We start from the raw sequence: 18900 nt of genomic DNA, 5'->3' as shown, positions 1-18900 counted from the left end.
TGGGAAATCACTCTAGTTTGGCCTTATTTGCTCATGTCTTGCAAACTTGAGTGATCATGTACCATTAACAGTTTGTACCCTCTAAACTTAAGCCTACACTCTCCTATAAGCCACTTCCATCTTGCTCATTTGTCATGTTTGGTAAAAACTTGGAGTTTGAGGCTTCTCGGTCGGATGATCTAGGTTGCCCCATCTTATTGGTAAATATGCATCTTATATGTGACGTGATACATTATTGCATCACATATGAGTTCACGCAAATAACCAACTAAAGATAGGCAGGATTTCCGGTGTTCTGGAATTTTCCAGAAAACCGGATAATCCGGCCCCCTAGCGCCCCGGAATATCCGGCCTGGCCGGATTATCCGCCCCTACTTTGGGCCGGATTATCCGGCCTGGGCGATTTGTGGGAGGATTAAGAGAGGCCGCGGGGAGAACGGTTGCCACAGCAATCAGTTCACCCCACGCGCCCTCCTCTTCCTCCTCAAGCCGCCGGAGCTCCTCCTCCTCGCCGGAGTCGCCCTGTCCGCTCCCTCTCGGAGTTTTTGGGTGCATCGGGTGCCTCTCCTCCCTAGCTACCTTCTCCTCCAAGCGGCTTCCACAATGGATGCGGGTATGACTCACAATCCCTAACCCTAGGTGTTGTGATTTGTATGTGCTATTTTCTTGGTGGAGATGGTGTCTAGTTGTTCCAAATCGTGTGTAGTATACTCCTCTTGCATGCTATGAGGCCGATCTGGTCATAGACACGCTTTTGATTGGAAGAACTGCAAGATTCGCAGGGCCGGATTATCCGGACCCCGCGCAAACCGGATTATCCGGCCTGGCCGGATTATCCGCCCCCAGGGGACACCGGATTATCCGGCCTGGAGCTTCATCGCCGCTGCAGTTTATTGTTTCAATCTATCTTGTCTAGACTTGTACCGACTTATAGTATGTTTCTAGAGTACATTACTGTATCATACATGACTTATGAGCATTATCTTCTCTTTTGCTATCCATCTTTGCTTCTCACAGGTGGTGCTTCTCGGGGTGGTCGGAGACGCCCTAGGCATGATCGATCAAGTGACGAGTTTGCACCCAATGCACCTCGCAAGTCCTCCGCATCTAGGCAGAAGAACAAGGCTACAAGGAAAAACTACAAGACCATGGACATCATCTCTTATTCCGCTATCTGCATGAAGAACTGGTATGAAGACCTCCCAAGAGATGAAGAGACTGAGGGCAGGAAATTTTGGTGCATGGAGCAGGAGTTCATCTACAAGGACATCTATGAGCCCATGAAGAATCTGAGACCCATGCAAGCTATCGATGTGGACCTTCTGGCAGTCAACAATCACTTTGAAGATGCAATCTGGGTAGCTGGCAGGATGGGATTGAAGGATATCATGAAGATTCAATGTGACTATAGTCCAGAGTTGGTGAAGCAATTCTTTGCCACTTTGGCCATCAAAAAGGATGAGGACCGCACTATGGAATGGATGACTGGCTCCACTCACTGTTCGGCGACCTTGCGCCGGTTTGCTGGTATTCTTGGACTTTCTGCAAGTGGAGGTCGTCGCCTCCATGGACCACAGAGGGCAGATAAGAGTGTGCTGTTTGATCTCTATACCTCAGCTGGAAAAGTTGGTTCTTCCAAGGGGCTGCTTCCCATCTATGGTCAGTTACTCAGGTTCTTTCGGGCCACCATTTCTCCAAGTGGTGGTAACAATGATGCAATCCGGGGAACCCTTGTGGATCTTATGCACCTCGGCTTTAGGTGTGCTCGTGATGTTAATGAGGAATGGAACTACACTATTGATGTCATGGACTTCATCTTCCATGAGATTCATGATGCCATGGTCTCCCGGACTACCATACCTTATGCACCATACATCCATCTCCTCATCAACAACTATGTGGCCTTGGATGGTGAAGACTTGAGCGGGTACCCTTTGATGAAGCACAATGTCAAGAAGGCTTACAAGCTTAAGCCAGTCTCTTCTGCTGCACACCTGACTCCTTCATGGGTGATGCTCGTTCTAGTGGTTTTGCTCCTGCTCGCCATCCTGACCTCCCGGCTATGAAGAAACAAGTGAACAGACTTAGTTGGTTTCAGCGTCACATCCTTTGCATGAACATTGAGATCCATAAGGAGAACTATGCGGCCAGCCGAGAGCGTTCTGAGATTAAGCATACTCAGGCGGTTATTCTGCACAAGCTCAGTGGTGAGCAAGGACCCCCGCCTCAGCCTCCAGTTCACCCAGGTTATAGTGGGTGGCATTCTGCACAGGTTCCGTGGAGTGATCTTGATGATTGCATTCAAAGGTCCAACCTCACTCGCCGCTCTCCGGATGCCCCTGACACTGAAGATGAAGATGAGGAAGCGGCGTACCAGTCCGATGATGACGATGCCTCCAAGTGATCCCCATGGGGCGAGTAGCATCGCGCTTGTCCCCTTTTTGGCGTATCGATGCCAAAGGGGGAGAAGTGTTCTATTAGGACTTATCTCGGGGATTTGCATGGTTTGGGCACAAGCATATGCGTTTATCATTCTTCTATTGCTTGTGTTCCGTCTTATTTGAACTATTTGGTTTGTTTGTGTTCCGTTTAAAACTATGTGCTATTTGGTGTGAGACATTGTTATGGTTTTCGGATTTCTATATGTTGAGATCAAGGATATTATATTATGTGTGATGCTATATCTCCGTATTATATATCTACACATGGGTATGATTTCTAGCATCCTATCTCAACTTCATATATGTCTATGTCTCTTGTTAGAGCTCATGTTGGATACCTCTAGTGTTGAGGCACCTCCCTCCTATGTGTTGTGTATTTGTATTCAAATGCAAATTACTTATATGCACACATGTAGGGGGAGTGCCTCTATGCTTTGCCATCATGCTTGTCTCTATAGTGATTCTCTTGCAAATCCGTATATTGTCATCAAACACCAAAAAGGGGGAGATTGAAAGAACATCTCTCATATTATGTTTTTTGTGTTTGATGTCAATGTATGTGATACACTAATGTTTGTCTAAGTGGTACAGGGTTTATATAGATACATTTATATGTGTGTTGGATGTGGTCAGTTCTGTCAAAAAGAAGCAGCAAAAAGATCATCAGGCCGGATAATCCGGGCCGGATATTTCCAAAATATCCGGCCCCCAGTTTTCGGCTAAGGACTCGAGGTTTTGTGGCTCAGTATGCTTCTGGATAGGGGCCGGACATTTGCCCGGATATTGTCCCGGTTTTGTCCCAAGGCCGGATTATCCGGGCCGGACATTTCCGAAATATCCGGCCCCCTCGAAAATGACTAAGGACCTGAAGAAAAGCAAGTCTGGATAGGGGCCAGACATTTGCCCGGATATTGTCCCGGTTTTGTTCCAAGGCCGGATTATCCGGGCCGGACATTTCCGAAATATCCGGCCCCCTCGAAAATGGCTAAGGACCTGAAGAAAAGCAAGTCAGGATATAGGCCGGATATTTGGCCGGACATTCTCCCGGTTTTGTACCTGAGGCCGGAGTATCCGGGGGGGGGGGGGGTGGATTATCCGGCCCTTACTTAGGCCGGAATATCCGGGCCTCCGGAAGCCCCAACGGCTGGATTTTGGGGAGGGGTATTTATACCCCTCTTCTTCTTCCTTCCTCCTTTGCTCAATCATTGCACAAGAAATCTGCCAAGCTTCACCTCCATTAGAGCCACCTCAAGAAACACAAGATTTGCAAGATCTCCTTCCTCCCCCAACCAAAGCTCTTGATCTTTGGAGATTCGAAGGAGAAGACACCGATCTACATCCTCACCGAAGCATTTTTCATTTCCCCCTCATTTGTTTGAGGGATCTCATTCTAGTGTTCCTATTTGGTTCCCTAGTTCATTTGTGTTGATGTGTTGTTGTTGATTGTTGTATTGTTACAGATTTGGGAGCCTCCAATTCAGTTGTGGATGTGTGCCCCAAGAACCTTGTAAAGGCCCGGTTTCCGCCTCGAGGAAATCCCTTAGTGGAAGTGGGCTAGGCCTTCGTGGTGTTGCTCACCAGAGATCTGAGTGAAGCCTTCGTGGCTGTTGGTTTGGTTTTCGTAGCAACCACACTCCTCCAAATGTAGACGTACCTTCTTGCAAAGGAAGGGAACTACGGGAATCATCTCCGTGTCATCGCGTGCTCCACTCTCGGTTACCTCTATCCTATTCTATCTCTTATATTGCTTAGCTATATCTTGCTTAGTTGATTGCCTTGTCATATAGGTAAATTCACTTAGTTGCACATCTAGAGAATTTACCTTTGTGTCAAGCCTAAATTGAAAAAGAACTAAAAATTGGTTAGCACCTATTCAGCCCCCCTCTAGGTGCGGCATACGATCCTTTCAGCAATGGAAAGCCCTGAATCCGAGAAATGGCTGGAAGCCATGAAATCCAAGATTGGATCCATGTGCAACAACAAAGTATGGACTTTGGTGGATATTCCTGATGGCCACAAGATCGTTGAGAATAAATGAATTTTCGAGAAAAAGATTAATGATGACAGTAACACATTGTCCTTACCGGACGATGATGCTATTTCAGAATTTGGAGTTATTGCGTATCGAAGACCTTGTCAGCATAATCTTGCAGTCAAGAAAGGCAAGTTCATCGCTTTCTCATGTCATTTGAGTATTTTTACCAAATTACTTGCAAAGTACTCTACTTATCACTCTTGCATAAAAAGCAAAAGTACTATTTTCATAACTATGAATATGACTATGTGGTGGGCAATGGAACCATGGTATGTGTTGATATGGTGGAGGTTCCATTGCAATGGGTTTATATCCATCTAGGATTAAATAACAAATGTCGTCTAGTGATTCTTGTGCCGTAAAAATCATGTTAACCATAAGATCTGGAGTGGGACGAAGCAGTCAATTGTATTTCCAACACTTGTACATCAACGGATGCGCTTACCATAGAGGTTGTGTCTTGCGGGAACAATTTGAGGGTGGGGATCCCCTTCTAATTCCCCACGGTAATGCAGTCTATGATGGGTTGCAATGGCCGGCGAAGGACCATGGTTGCGACCTGGTAGTTGTCGAGGTCGGAAGATATCCAAGTGATATAGGCCGGCGAGGATCCAAGGTTGGATTTGCAACAAAGGGTGGGTGTGCGAGGTAGCGGAGGAATATGATTGGCTAAGACCTTATACCGAGCCTCACACCAAAGGAAGTGTCGACAGGTTGCGCGCCCGGTTGGCACCAAGGTTAAGACCTCTTATGGGTAAAGCAACACACCTCTGCAGAGTGTAATGAATCGTGACCTGTCACTCCCTGTTCCGGGTTATGGAACTGCGAACGCTGCCGGAAAGGAACTCCATGAAGTTCTAGTAAACCGGTGAAGGCTGACGGACATAGTTCTTTTGAATAAAAGCAACCTTTTGAAGAAATGGTTATGAAAACCTGTAATGGTATTAGACTTTCTGGTCTAATGATGTAGCTAGTGCATTAAACACCTCTTTCCTATAATGAACTTGTTGAGTACGCTCGTATTCATCCCACTCTTAAATCCTCTGCTTAGATATGGAGGCATCAAAGGAGGATCTACAGTGCAACTCGAAGGTCGAGGAGTCAACAACTACTACAAGAGACAGGACCTTGTCAAAGGAGTCGGATATCACATCCAACAAGGAGAAAACCTAGATTAGCAATAGAAAGGAACTAGCTTCCTAAACCTAGCTCCTATTTAGCTAGAATCTATTCATAACCTCTGTAGCTAGTTAAATATTCTACAATAGAGGTATAAGATTAGATTACGAGTTGTTCTTCTGGAATTTATTTGCAGTTTTACCTCATTGTAAAGTAGGAGGCTTTGTGGATCTTTTGTAAAGAGTCAGTGTTGTAATTCTATAGACATGCCTTGGACCCGCATATGCTTCTGTTGTACCACTCTGAGCGATATAATACTAGTGGAACGGTATTTCATTGGTGTTATATCAGACTTGCATACTACACCATGCAGTGGTATGCTGGGTCACCACATCTTGGCTATGTTATTCTGTCGGTAGGAAAAAATATATTTGTTCCTACGGAACCCTACATCGGTGGCCTCCTCCACTTTGAAGGCAATGGTGAGGAGGGAAGAGTTGGCGGAGGGACCTCGCGCGACGGCGCTTCTTCCGCCGTGGATGCGCGAGGGAGCTGCAGCGCGGGCCTGTTGGTGCGGTGGTCATCTATGAGTGTGTGGCGGAGCGGCAAGGTCAGTGAGGCCACATTGGCGTGGTGCCTGTGTTGAGCTCGAATTTCAAGTCCTCCATTCCCACCTCCGAGCGTCTGCATCGCGACCGGCTGGGGCAGCAGCTATCGGCTGCTCGCCATGAAGGAACTATATGTGTTCCGGCTACTAGCAACAGTATATCAAGACGGTGGCATCGGGCGGACCTGAGGTTGGTGGCGAGCGTCTTCGGGTACGAGGGTGGTGATGTAGCCGGCTTGGCCAATGGAGCCTCGTGCGCGTTGGATCTGCTCGATCCTTGCGTTTGGCCGAGCTGGCTTTGCGGCGATGGACACCTGTGTGTGCCGTTGACTTTCTTTGAAGAGCCGTTGAGGGGCCATTATGGGGAGCCGAGTCATTTCAGGAGCCACGAATTTCACTACAGCCACGAAGTCCACACACGATGTTGTTGTGGCTGCGACGCAAAAAGGTGGGGCGGTGCTAGGAGGCGGGGGATGCCCTGGGAGGTGGTTGGGCGGTAGTCACGGAGGTGGTCATAATGGGAAAGAAGAAGAAGACGAATAAAGGAAAAAAGAATAAAAACCTTAAAAACCTGCTTGGTGGGCTCGCTAAAGGAATACTATTTTAAGGTTTCTATTTGACGGACATGTCCAGTGGGAAATCGTGCGGCCCCTTATATGTGTTTTTAAGAATCATTTTTACGGAAATATGTTAGAGTTACTCTTACGACGTGATTGGTTGCTAGTAGGGTTTTCTCGCATCTGTGGAACATGGCATGTGGATGATGTCTGAGGTAATGCAAGCTCTAATCCTTGTTGTGCAACTTGTTTGGTTGCAACAATTCCTAGTCCGCATCAGTTGTAAAGCAAAGTTCTCGTCATTTGTTTGCCAAGAAATCGGTTTTCAACAACTGCCACGGTTGTTTGGTTACATCTTGTTTGCCGAATACGGTCACCTCCTACCCTTCTTGTTGAGCTTACGCAGTTCACCATATATGCCCCTAAGGTGTTCGACGTAATAGGAAATGACACGACAACAACCATAGTTCAAATAATCAACAAGGCTAGCATACAGATAATAGTTTTAGCAGTTGATCATAGTGTTGCTCCACGAGTTCATGAACAACAGCTTGTGTTGCAACATAAGTTTTCATCAAGTGAACCGAGGCATAGCCCGGTGGTTGGGATGGGCTGATGCATCCCCGCCCGCCCAGGTTCGAGTCTCCGCACTCGCAATTTGGTGTCGTACACACAATCACTTCTAGTAAAATCACAGCGCTTTGGGTTTCTTCCCCTTAAAGCCAAACATTTTTTTTTTTTTATAAGTTTTCATCAACGGAGGGTTACATAAATACCGCCTCGTAAAATATAGATACTTGCCATCAATTTAGATTAAACATATCTACTTCCAAAATATACATCATCGATGCGTTGTTCGTCATCATCAGCAGAATAAGCACGCAACAAGCATCCAATACTCCAACTCTCAAGAGATAATACCTCGTCAGAAAAGCAAAGGGGTCATCGCAGGATACATTTTGGCTTGTGTGTTGTGGTTTATGAGGTGACTCAGAGCATGATAAACCACAACGAAAATGAACGGATCAGCTGAAACACACCCGGGTTCTCCATGGGATCTCATCAACGACTCGCGTTGAGGCGCGGTATCGAAGCTTCCGAGCTAGACAGAGCGCAACGATCTGCATACACTGTACAGACTCGATGGATGCTCGAAGGGCCAATGGCCGAACTTTTATTAAGAAGAAAAGAAGCGTTTGTACAAGGTGTACAAGGGGACAAAGAAACGCACAGAAGTGCGACAGCAACTAGCTAAACAGACTCGATGGATGAACACGGCATGTTCTTTTGCTGTTAATATCTCACCTGCTAGCCGACAAAGCATGCCTCGATCAGTTGCTAGATGCGGTGCGCACCAAATGCTAGGAAATGGAGTACTCCGTATATATCTGGTTGCACGATCTTGCTGCCGTGCCGTCGTTCGTTGCCCGATCGGCTTCCAGGACGGCGATATTGATCAAAAGGGGGCAGCGCAACGTGCGTACGATAGAGATATTCCGCCCCCAATCTCTCCCCGTGGCCGACGACGCGCCACCGAGCCATTGAGCCGACGCGCACGCGAGCGGCGGCATCAGGCGAAAGCGCCGGCCCCGACGTTATCCAGAGATCTCACCGACGGGTGGGGAAGCTGGCGAGATGGCCCATGAGTCAGCGTGCTAGGGCGGAGCGGAAGGGCCTGGGCGTCTCCACGTAGCGGGGCTCCGCGCCTTTGGATGGCGCCTCCGGGCGCGTGGTCTCCGCGGCGGCCACGACGTCGGGCTGCCGGCCGTGCGATCTCCAGGGCGCTGGTGGCTGGGATCGCCCCGCTAAAACCCCAGCCCCATGGAACTTTCGGGACAATCAATGCCATAGCTGGAAACCGCGCCTTGCAGAAACCCCCATCCTTCGATCCTGAATTTCTTTTCAGCCCCTGCTGCTCTCTGATAAAACGGTCCAGGGATTGGAATGTGAACTAGTGAGGATCTGTATGAAGCGATTGTGGCTTCTTAGGGGCTGATCCGTAAGGTACCTTGTGCTTTGTGCCGTCTTAAGAGAGAAAAGTTCCCATGGTCCATACTACAAGCAAGTAGCTGGTAGGAGGAGGAACCGAGGAAGAGATTGAAGCAAGTAGCTAGATAGGGAGGGAAGAGCAGGTACTAGGTAGATATCTGAACGAGCGACCTGCCTCGTCTTCCTTGCGAGCGAGCGAGAATGCAGGAGCAGGGGGAGAGCTCGCGGCCTTCCAGCAGCGACAGGTCCTCCAGCTCCGGCCACCAAATGGACGCCAAGGAAGGTAAGCAAACCAAAGCAAAGCGCCACACTCCTTCGATTTCCTTCTCGTCACGGCATTTCTTTCCAACAGTGCTTGAATTATATTGGCGTTTTGAGGCAAGATCGCGCAGATGCTTTTGCTCCACGGGAGCTTGATTAGCCAGCTGAGCTGACATGTGTTCTGGTGATCGAGCTGCAGGGATGGAGAGCGACGACGAGATAGGCACGGTGCCGGAGCTGGGCCTGGGGCCAGGCGGCCCTTCCACGTCCGGCAGAAGGGACCCCGGCGGCTCCGAGCGCGCGCAGTCCTCCACGGCGCAAGGCAGCGCGCGCCGCCGCGGGCGGACACCGGCCGACAAGGAGCACAAGCGCCTCAAAAGGTACTACTCTCACTTAACACCGTCATAGTTAGTATAATGAAATGGTTTCAGATCGAGTTCCTATAGCTGCCTAAAAGTAAAAGAGTAGACGTGAGATATTTCAATCTGCTCAATCTTGGACAAATACCACATCTGTGATATGTTTGGATGATAGATAGCTGCGTGCCCATGCTGCATGTTTTGGCAGTGCACGCTGGTCCTCACTACCGAATCCCTCATGGTCCATATTGTCATGCCACCATGGATAGGTCCCCTTTGTTCAGTTTGGATAAGACAAGATTTGCTTGTGGATCTAAGTTAGAGAGACAGAAAATAAAATCTCAGTCTCAAATATTTTTACGATTTTGCCAGTTCACGGTTGGCCGAGAATTAAGCTAGAGCCTCGGTCAGCTCTAGAACCGTCGGATTTACATCGTGATTCGTGCACCTGATAATTGCACGAGCGAAAAATTACAAGCAAAAAATATAAAAGCATTGAAGAACAGCTTGACACATCATGGCCCTCTTTCAAGATCAGCAAATCGGCGCCAGAGGAACTCAAGTGAGAGTCAGCAAGAGTGACTTGACATAGAAAGCACATGGGAACCCAGCACTAGCCTCACCCTGTCCATCGCCGTAGAAGGCACCTTGCCTCCTCGTCCTGGCTCGAAGGACGCCATACTGTCGGGCGATGGAGGCGCTCCCCTGAACTTGCATGAATATTGACGTCGAGAACCGAGGAACACGGTTCCAAGCAAGTCCAACACCATGCCTCACACACATACCATGAGAGCAACGGTAGACCAGAGATCAAAAATATCGGACAAGAAGTTGTTGGGTAGGCTGGAGAAGAAGGCAGGAAGTAGGAGCCAATGGAGGCACCGCATGCCACATGGACGGACCGGACACATAAATGAAGGTGGCCCTTGAACCACCACTGTGAACTCTGTCATCAACAACAGCAGGGAGCCTTCCCCAACGACACGAACATGTCGGCGACACGCGCAGGTCAACAGAGGCACACGGGGCAGTCAGGACACCCAAGATCGCCGAGGTCCGCCATCGATTTGAAGAACGCCGCTCACACCAGCACCCATTGAGCACCAACACACCTCCACACACACAAACACACAACACATTCCCACAACCAACTCGAGCTCCCCAAGGCCGCACCTTCAGCAAGGGGGTGCGATGCCACCGTGGCCCAATCAAAGATTAGGTTTTCACCCGGGGAATTAGGTGGAAGGGAGAGGGACAGTACCTTGACGACTCCCCTGGCGAGGAAGACGGCACCCTTAGACGTCATCTACGTTGTGACTGGCATCACTGGTTGGGGATTTCTCCCGGTCGCAGAATCCCGCCACCAACACCTCAGCCAATTCAGATCTGGCAAGGTGGGACGCATCTGAGGAGACGAGGGTCTAGAGTCTTCAAATATGGCACCAGTGACCACTGAGGGTGCACCGATCCATGGCTAGCACCCACTGACTCCACGCCGTCCACACGGCCACAGAGGTCGGCTCGCACCCGCAAGCACCTCTCGCCGCCGATCCGATGTCACCCCTACAGACGAGGTCGCCGCCTCAGAGTGCCAAGGCCCTTCACGAAGAAGTGGCAAAATCCCCGCTGCCACCATCCTTGGCGAGCTCTCTGGGTTGCCCGAAAGCTATCTCCAGGTGGAGCAGGTAGTGGTTAGGTCGCCTCACGTGTCGTCCCTCGACCGGAGCGATGTGGGGCCCAAGCGTTTTTGCACATAGACGTACACTCAAGATGTCATTCAAAGTATTGTATTTGTATGAGAAAAAATCGTGAGGGGATTACTATTATAGTATCCTAGGTAAAAAAGACAAAATCGAAAAGCCTAATATCCATGTACTGTTCATGTTATATTCGTCATAAATTTCTCTTTTTAGCCCAGGATACCATGTCAATCATTTTGAGCCCAAACATTTTTATACGAGTACAAACTAGATCATCTTTTGTTTTCAGGAGGATTCCTTTTTCTTTCAATATTTGAAATTACTACGAATTTTCGGGTGCATAGCACCCATTTGCTAAAAATTCAGGTTCCTTTATGTCAACCCTAATTTAGTTTTTTTTTGTATAACTTTTTTTCTTTCGAAAATGGATAATTTATTACTTAACGTAATGGACCCGGCCTCTGCATAGCTAGGATGCACACAGCCGCACAAATGTCTGTTACAACACCACACCAACTTGTAAGAAAACTAGTTCCTATATATCTACTTGTTGCTTCCTTGGGCTTTGTTTGGGTGAACGTTGTTATAACTTTGGGCTTCACGTCTCTGAGGCCAGGAGAGCGTTCTCTTCCGTCATCCAAAAAACATAAATATTTTCCCACTTATATGTGTATGTGACTTGTGAAGGTTGCTGAGGAACCGGGTATCAGCACAGCAGGCAAGGGAGAGGAAGAAAGCTTATTTGGGAGATCTAGAAGTGAAGGTGAAAGACCTAGAGAAGAAGAACTCGGAGCTGGAAGAGAGGCACTCCACTCTTCAGAATGAGAACCAGATGCTCCGTCAGGTACAACTTTTCCCTCCTTATTGTTCCGAAATTCTTCAATTGGGCGGTTCAATATAATATACACTGAATATACAGATAATTCGAAGCAGTCTGTTTAGGTTGATCATGATCACAATTCACAATGTTTCATAATTTTGTTATGCATGTAATTCACTGCTATATGAATGTCAAAACCGCTGTTACATGTGCGGTTCGGATTCTGTAGCTCCTGTATTGGATTGTATAGGCCATAGAAAGCTCGAACCATACCATCTAAGGGAAACTCAAAACCTCCATCTGCAACATACCGATGACCACTAGTTAACTCTGAAGATGAACAAAGAAAACATGTCCTGAGTTAGTTATTCTTTGTTGTGCAGATCCTGAAGAATACCACTGTGAGCAGAAGAGGGCCGAGTGAGGGTCAATAGCATACAAATGCCAGGGTTGATTCGCGGAATTTCACAGCAAACAATTCAATTCCCACGGGAGACAGGAGAAATCCCCGGAATACACCAGGTCCCCAAAAGTTTATTCGGGTTGAAACCTTTCCGGGCAAAGGATAACCCAAAAAAGTGGGTCAAAAGCCTGTGTAGATCTTCACAGATATCCCACCATACTCTATGAATTTAGCACTAGTTGTGCTTCAATAATAGTTTCAGAAAGTAGTTGTGGGGTGATTTAACATATGGTTTATATCAATTTTTACGTATGTACAAGTACAATTCGGACATTTTATAGTTGGTCAATGTACCCCCTATTGGAAATGAGCACATCTGGTGCTGGCGTTGCAGCCCTGTCGTGTGATGTATCTTGCAGATAAGCAGATTGATGACTTGTGAACAGTGGCATATGGTGATATGTGGAAACATCTTGCCCCCTTCCATTAGCATCTTCCCTCTTGTTCTGATTCCAAGGCACTCCAAAATGATGGCGTGGTGTGCGTTCGTTTTATATTAGTGTGATCTTGATATGGACCGTTGCCTTTTTCTCTTGTCTATTATTGCTGCTTTTAGAGATCCCGTCTTTGCATGATTGTCTTTGTAGTTAGATAATTGGGTAAAAAGGTGAGTATATTACTACATATGTCCATAAATAGGCGTCTGGGATTTATCTAAATCTAGATGTATCTATACACTATTTAGTGTTTAGATACATCCAACTTTAGGCAAACCTCAGACATCTATTAATAAACGGCGAAAGTATTAAAGTCTTACTAATTTGTCCTCTTTAAAATACAAAAGGAGGGGAGAGGTGGAGAATAGTGGCCTCAGAAAAAGAGAGGAGAACAGAACAGTGTACTCCTACATGATACGTATTAGATTTTATGCTACCAATAATCAAGTTATCTTCAGACTAATTTTTCTTCAAAAAAGACTAGTCAACCAGGAAAACAAACAAACAATGAGAAAAAGGTGGTTGACTCAATCAGCATAGAAAAGAGATCTTAAGAGAAAACAGGCTCAAGTTTGCCTTGGTCATTGGGTGAGGGTGACCTGTGGCTGCGGACAGGTCCCACAACCACACACACCTGCCTTAAATCCAAGAGGTGGTCTCCATTTACTAGTGTCACCACCTTCGTCTCCTCACCAGCATCCTCCTCTCCTCCTCCCCTCTCCCCTCCCCTGGAAACCAAGCTTGGGGTGCTACCAAAAGCAAGCTTCTGGTTAGGAGGGTCTAGTTGCATCACTCATGTCCAAAGGGCTGGTAGAATTGAACAGGTGCATAGCAACTATGTGATGTCTGTTTGGTGAGTGTGTCCTTGTGATTTCTCGATTCTTTGCTTCAGGAACAGTCAGCCAGACATGGATAGACGGATCCAAGCTCCTTTGGTGAGTCTTCATTCACATATATGTCTCCTCTTCTTTTTCTGCATGCACACCATGCTTAGATCGATGAAATTCTGCGTAGTAATGCTTTTAGATAAATCAACCATCCATTTCCCCTTGCTCTTCCATCAGCATGATTGCGTAGCATTTCAGAATTTTAGATCAGAAAATGACCAAACAACTGATTTTTTTCAAATGAAGTTCTCTATTCAGAATCAGTTGTGCTTCTTTTGTGCTCAAGCGTTGCATATGAACAGGATTTTTTTCTTTTCTTTTGTTGATACTGTACTATCGTACAAAAAATATAAAATAGAGTTCGACTTGTGAATTATGTCTACAGATGGTCAAAACTCTAGAAAAGCTGTAGTGAAAAGGGTGCTTCATTAGGCTGAACTTCAACCAAGTAGACGAGTAGTAAAGGTTTCTTTCAAACGAAAATTTCTTCAAGATAGAATTTGCAGTTCCTGACTAGAACATTTCTTCCACAAAATAACTGTAGGCCTACCATGTTGCTGGTAATTCCCCTCGTGCTGAAGCTTGTGTGGCCATTACCAGAAATCTGGTCCCCGCAAAGTAGGTAAACAACTTTTGTAGGTATCAGTTGTTTCCTGACACAATTGATTGTTCTATGTTCATGTCTCGTCACTTTGGGCATCATCCACCAAATCAACAACTTTTAGGATGTGCAGTCAAATTTTAGTCTTGAACCACACCGTCTTGTTTTTATTTTTCGTTTTTCCTTTGTTGAGGTTAGTGGGCAAAGACTTATTCCACACCAATTTAAAAATCACCTCAGAAAAGAGACTCCCACCTCCACCTGCCTCCCTGGGTGGGTTAGGTTCGCAAAGGCGGGTTCCCACCATTGCATGTACTCGCTCCGAGGGAACCTTTGGATACTGGATGCAATCGGCTGATGACGGTTGTACGAGCTATCTTCAGCCAGGGTGGTTGGTTTCATACTAAACATCTCCATGATGCATAAGCGAGCCATGTTTTTCTTATTTCGTTGGCTGATCTTTGTATCAATCCTTTGTGATTCGTGAGTTGTAAACCTTGATATTTGATACTCGTGTTGCCATTAATAAATAAAAAGCCGTGTGCATCGTTTCAATGCAAGGCTGGGGCGTTGCTCCCATTTCAAAAAAAAATATACTCGCTCCGTCTAAAAATAAGTTTCTCAAAATTTTCAGATATGTATGTATCTACAACTAAAGTGTGACGTATCTAGACAAAACTAGAACACTTATTTTTGAACGGATGTAGTAGAAGATTTCTAACATGCCAACCAACTAAGATGCATCTATCAAGATAATGTCTTACATACAGAGTTGATGTACAATAAGGTTACATATTTCAAAAAGGGCACGGCCAGGGTGAGCACGCTCTCCACTGAGCGGTGGTGCCGAGAGGAGGACAGTCCCCCTGCCACCTCCTCCTATTTTGGGTTCCTTTTATTATAATTTTCGGGTGTTTCCTTCTTTTTTTTTACTTTTCTTGACTTTCCTAGGTTTTACAATTTTCGAATCTTTTGAGCAATGATGTAATCGAATCTTGATTTCAGCAGCAAGTTTCAGACGCACTCTTTTCCTTACCATGGTACCTAAGGGGATGGGAAGGTTTTTAATGAGGCGGCTTGCTAGCTTAATATATATTTGTGTTTTTTTTAAAAAAATACTTTTCTTGACTTTCCTAGGTTTTACAATTTGTGAATGGTGCTCTTTGTGCTTATTTTTTAGAAACATGTGAGATCTTTGAAATAAGAGTAGGGTTCAATTAGAATTTATGAGATGCAAAACAAACCATGTTTGTGGTCCTACCACGACAATACCACTATGTGTATGAGATACAAAACAAAATGTGTTTGTGGTCCTAGGACGAAAATACCGCCACATATAGACGATGATAGGAAACTTCATGTGCTAGGCTATTTTGGCCAAGTTCGGAAACCTATAACATGTCTATTTTTTATCCATCTTTCCTACTTCTAAAGGTTTGTAATGTTATGCAACCCAAATCAGGATCAAGCCTAAGTAGTTCGAGTAGTATAAACTATTGAATTGTTTAGTTTAGGGTTGTAATGTTATACAACCCTTCTACTATTATATGTGGGACCTTTTGTAAAATAGGTAGCTTAGGGGCAACGGACAGTCCAACTCAACGCCTTATCTAGAGGATTCTAGATTCTTACCATTTTCCCATACTATGAGTATATATGACAAAATGGATAGGATGGCTCTATCAAACTATTCCGCAATCATTTCCTCACGAGTCTTGTGTCTGCGGTCTTTCTATCTCAGTCGACATTCTCTTGCTGCCTCCCTTCTCCAATCGTCGTCCTACAACATATCAATGTCTAAACTATAATCCCACTTCACTTATTCAAATACCTGTCCCATGGCTGCTTCAATTGCTCCAAGAAGTCTCATGCGAAAATTGTAAAGTAAATGCTCTGCTTTTCATTTTCTTTTGAATTTTTTTGCACAGTCTATGGTGGAACTATAGAACAAGTAAGAGGACTAAAACTAGGGATATTTGTAATGTTGTACAACCCGAATCAGGATCAAGCCTAAGTAGTTTGAGTAGTATAAAGTATAAACTATTGAATTGTTTCTCAAGTTCCCGTCGACAACGAGATGCATGTGGTGACTTCGTCAATCTCAAGACCTGTCGGATGAGTTCTTCGACGTAGTCTCTTGGAGGTGCTCATAGGGGTAGGGTGTGCGTGCGTGCGTGCATTCATATGGGTGAGTGTGTGTCCGTACGGGTGAGCGTCTTTAATTGTGCTGTGTGTTTCGCAAAAAAAAAACTAAATAATACCCAACTTGAATTCAAAGGAAAACTGGGATTTCCAGTTACCATCGGAACCGCGGTGTTTCACTAGTTAACCAAGTCCCTGGCGAGTAACACCATAAATAGATGATCGAATCTATGAAATCATGTGTACATATACAAGTTAATTGCCATCGATGTGAACACACGTTGATAAAAATTGTGATTTTGAAGTGTGGCATTGCTGTTGGTTCTGTCTTGCCATGTCCCTCCCAATTTGTTCAGCTTACCTCAAACTAATTCCTGTCATCTTACTCGATAGGTGGATAGCTCGTCATGCTTGTGCAGAGCAGAGAGAGGTGTCGTCGTCCCCGGCGCCGGCAGCCACGTCCCGAGATCCAGACTGTGCGTGCAATCGAGCATAACAGCTTCCATCCACCCACTGAACGACAAGAGACCGGCGCGGGGTGACCGCCGACGCGGGCAACAATGGCCGCTGCTCCCCGGGCTTCCCGACGACCTCGCCATCGCGTGCCTCATCCGCGTGCCACGAGCCGACCACTGGAAGCTCAGGCTGGTGTGCAGAAGGTGGTTCCGCCTCCTCGCCGGCAACTACTTCTACGCGCTCCGCGGGAGGCTCGGCCTCGCCGAGCCGTGGCTCTACGCCTTCAAGTGCGACGGCGACGGGCGCGTCTCGTGGGACGTGCTCGACCCGGAGGCGGCGCGCGGCGGCGGGAGGGCGTGGCGCCCGCTGCCGCCCGTGCCCGGCGAGTATGCGGACGCCACAGGATTCGGCTGCGCCGTGCTCGGCGGCTGCCACCTGTACCTGCTCGGCGGCAGGGACCCGCGCAGGGGAGCCATGCGCCGGGTGGTGTTCTACAGCGCCCGGAGCAACCGGTGGCACCGCGCGCCGGACATGCTGCGCCGCCGCCACTGCTTCGGCGCCTGCGTGATGGGCAACCGCCTGTACGTCGCCGGCGGGGAGAGCGGCGGCGGCGGCCTCAGGTCCGTCGAGGTGTTCGACCCGGCCAAGAACCGGTGGGCGTTCGTGTCCAGCATGGCTGCCGCGCTGGTGCCGTTCGTCAGCGCGGTGCACGGCGGGAGGTGGTACGTCAAGGGGCTCGGCGCGGAGCGGCAGGTGCTGAGCCAGGTGTACATACCGGAGACCGACACGTGGTCGACGGTGGCCGCGCTCGACGGCATGGTCGCCGGCTGGAGGAGCCCCAGCGCCTGCCTCGACGGACGGCTCTACGCCGCCGACTGCAAGGACGGTTGCCGGATCAGGTCCTATGACGAGGCCACGGACGCGTGGTGCGGCTGCGCCGATAGCAGGCGCCACATGGGCAGCTCACACGCTCTCGAGGCGGCCGCCATGGTCGCTCTTCGCGGCAAGCTCTGCGTCGTTCGGAACGACATGAGTGTGTCAGTTGTCGACTTCGCCGTCGGGGCGGAAAACCAACGGTGGCAGACCCTCGCCAGCAAGCGACAGATCAAGAGCTTCGTGACGAACCTCCTTTCCAGCGTCGCCGGCCGCGGCCGCGCTAAGAACCGTGTTCTCCATTGCCAAGTCCTCGAGGCCTAGCATGAAGTATTATCGACGCATTACATATGCGGACATTTAATTTGAACGAATCATCGATGTACAGTTCAATGTTCAGTAATCGTATGACAGATGTGTTTCATGAGAATAGAGTTTTCGCACCTATTTTAGAACGGAGAGAAATTGCTTCTATCCGGTTTTTTATGAAGGCCGTGGCTCAAGCTATCCGGGTTTTTTTACGATATGCCATTCTTGTTTTTATAACAAAAAATGGGATTTGCAAAACCATGACGGATGCTATATCCCAATTTTGAAGGAGCGATGATGAAAATACTAAAAAATAAATTGGATGGCAGAAATTGCGTTATCCTAAACGAGAGTGTGATTTATCTAGTCAAGGTTTTATTTCTTTTTCTGCTCCGGTGTCAATCCGGAAGACTCTTTGTATTGATATTATGTGATCAATAAAGTGTCGTTCTCTGTCAAAAAAAAAAAAAAAAAACGAGAGGGGGTATGGGTTCAGATTTTTTTTTTTTTTGAAATCGTATCTATCTATATAAAACACACCAGCAAGCCGCCTCATTAAAACCTTCAAGTCTCCTTGGGTACCCTGGTAAAAAAAAGAGTGCGTCAAGAACTTGCTTGGTCCAAATCAATGTATCGTTACATCATCTACGGGGTAGGAAAAATAAAGCTAGGGGATCATCGTCCCAATTACAAGAGATTTTATCAATATAACCCTTCCTCGCTAGCTCGTGAGCCACTTTATTTGCTTTCCTCTAGCGGTGGACAAAGGATACTTCACCTATAGATAATCCCAGATCAATACAATCTGCATAAATCGCTGCCGAATTTGTCCACCACCTACTTG

At 47.2% G+C, this 18900-nt stretch overlaps 2 protein-coding genes across 2 annotated transcripts; both read left to right on the top strand.

Moving 5' to 3' along the window:
• Window positions 1-8615: 8615 nt before the first annotated feature.
• On the top strand, window positions 8616-12771 carry LOC127307651 (transcription factor HY5). The gene is made up of 4 exons (XM_051338394.2): window positions 8616-9031; window positions 9209-9389; window positions 11756-11912; window positions 12272-12771. The coding sequence occupies exons 1-4, from the start codon at window positions 8950-8952 to the stop codon at window positions 12320-12322; spliced, it is 471 nt and encodes a 156-aa protein (XP_051194354.1). The 5' UTR covers window positions 8616-8949; the 3' UTR covers window positions 12323-12771.
• Window positions 12772-13445: 674 nt separating this feature from the next.
• LOC127307650 (F-box/kelch-repeat protein At1g55270) lies at window positions 13446-18221 on the top strand. The gene is made up of 2 exons (XM_051338393.2): window positions 13446-13723; window positions 16812-18221. The coding sequence occupies exons 1-2, from the start codon at window positions 13697-13699 to the stop codon at window positions 18069-18071; spliced, it is 1287 nt and encodes a 428-aa protein (XP_051194353.1). The 5' UTR covers window positions 13446-13696; the 3' UTR covers window positions 18072-18221.
• Window positions 18222-18900: the final 679 nt, after the last annotated feature.

This window comes from Lolium perenne, chromosome 6 (assembly GCF_019359855.2).
Source record: "Lolium perenne isolate Kyuss_39 chromosome 6, Kyuss_2.0, whole genome shotgun sequence".
NCBI lineage: Eukaryota > Viridiplantae > Streptophyta > Magnoliopsida > Poales > Poaceae > Lolium > Lolium perenne.
This window is presented reverse-complemented; position numbering and strand designations above follow the sequence as displayed.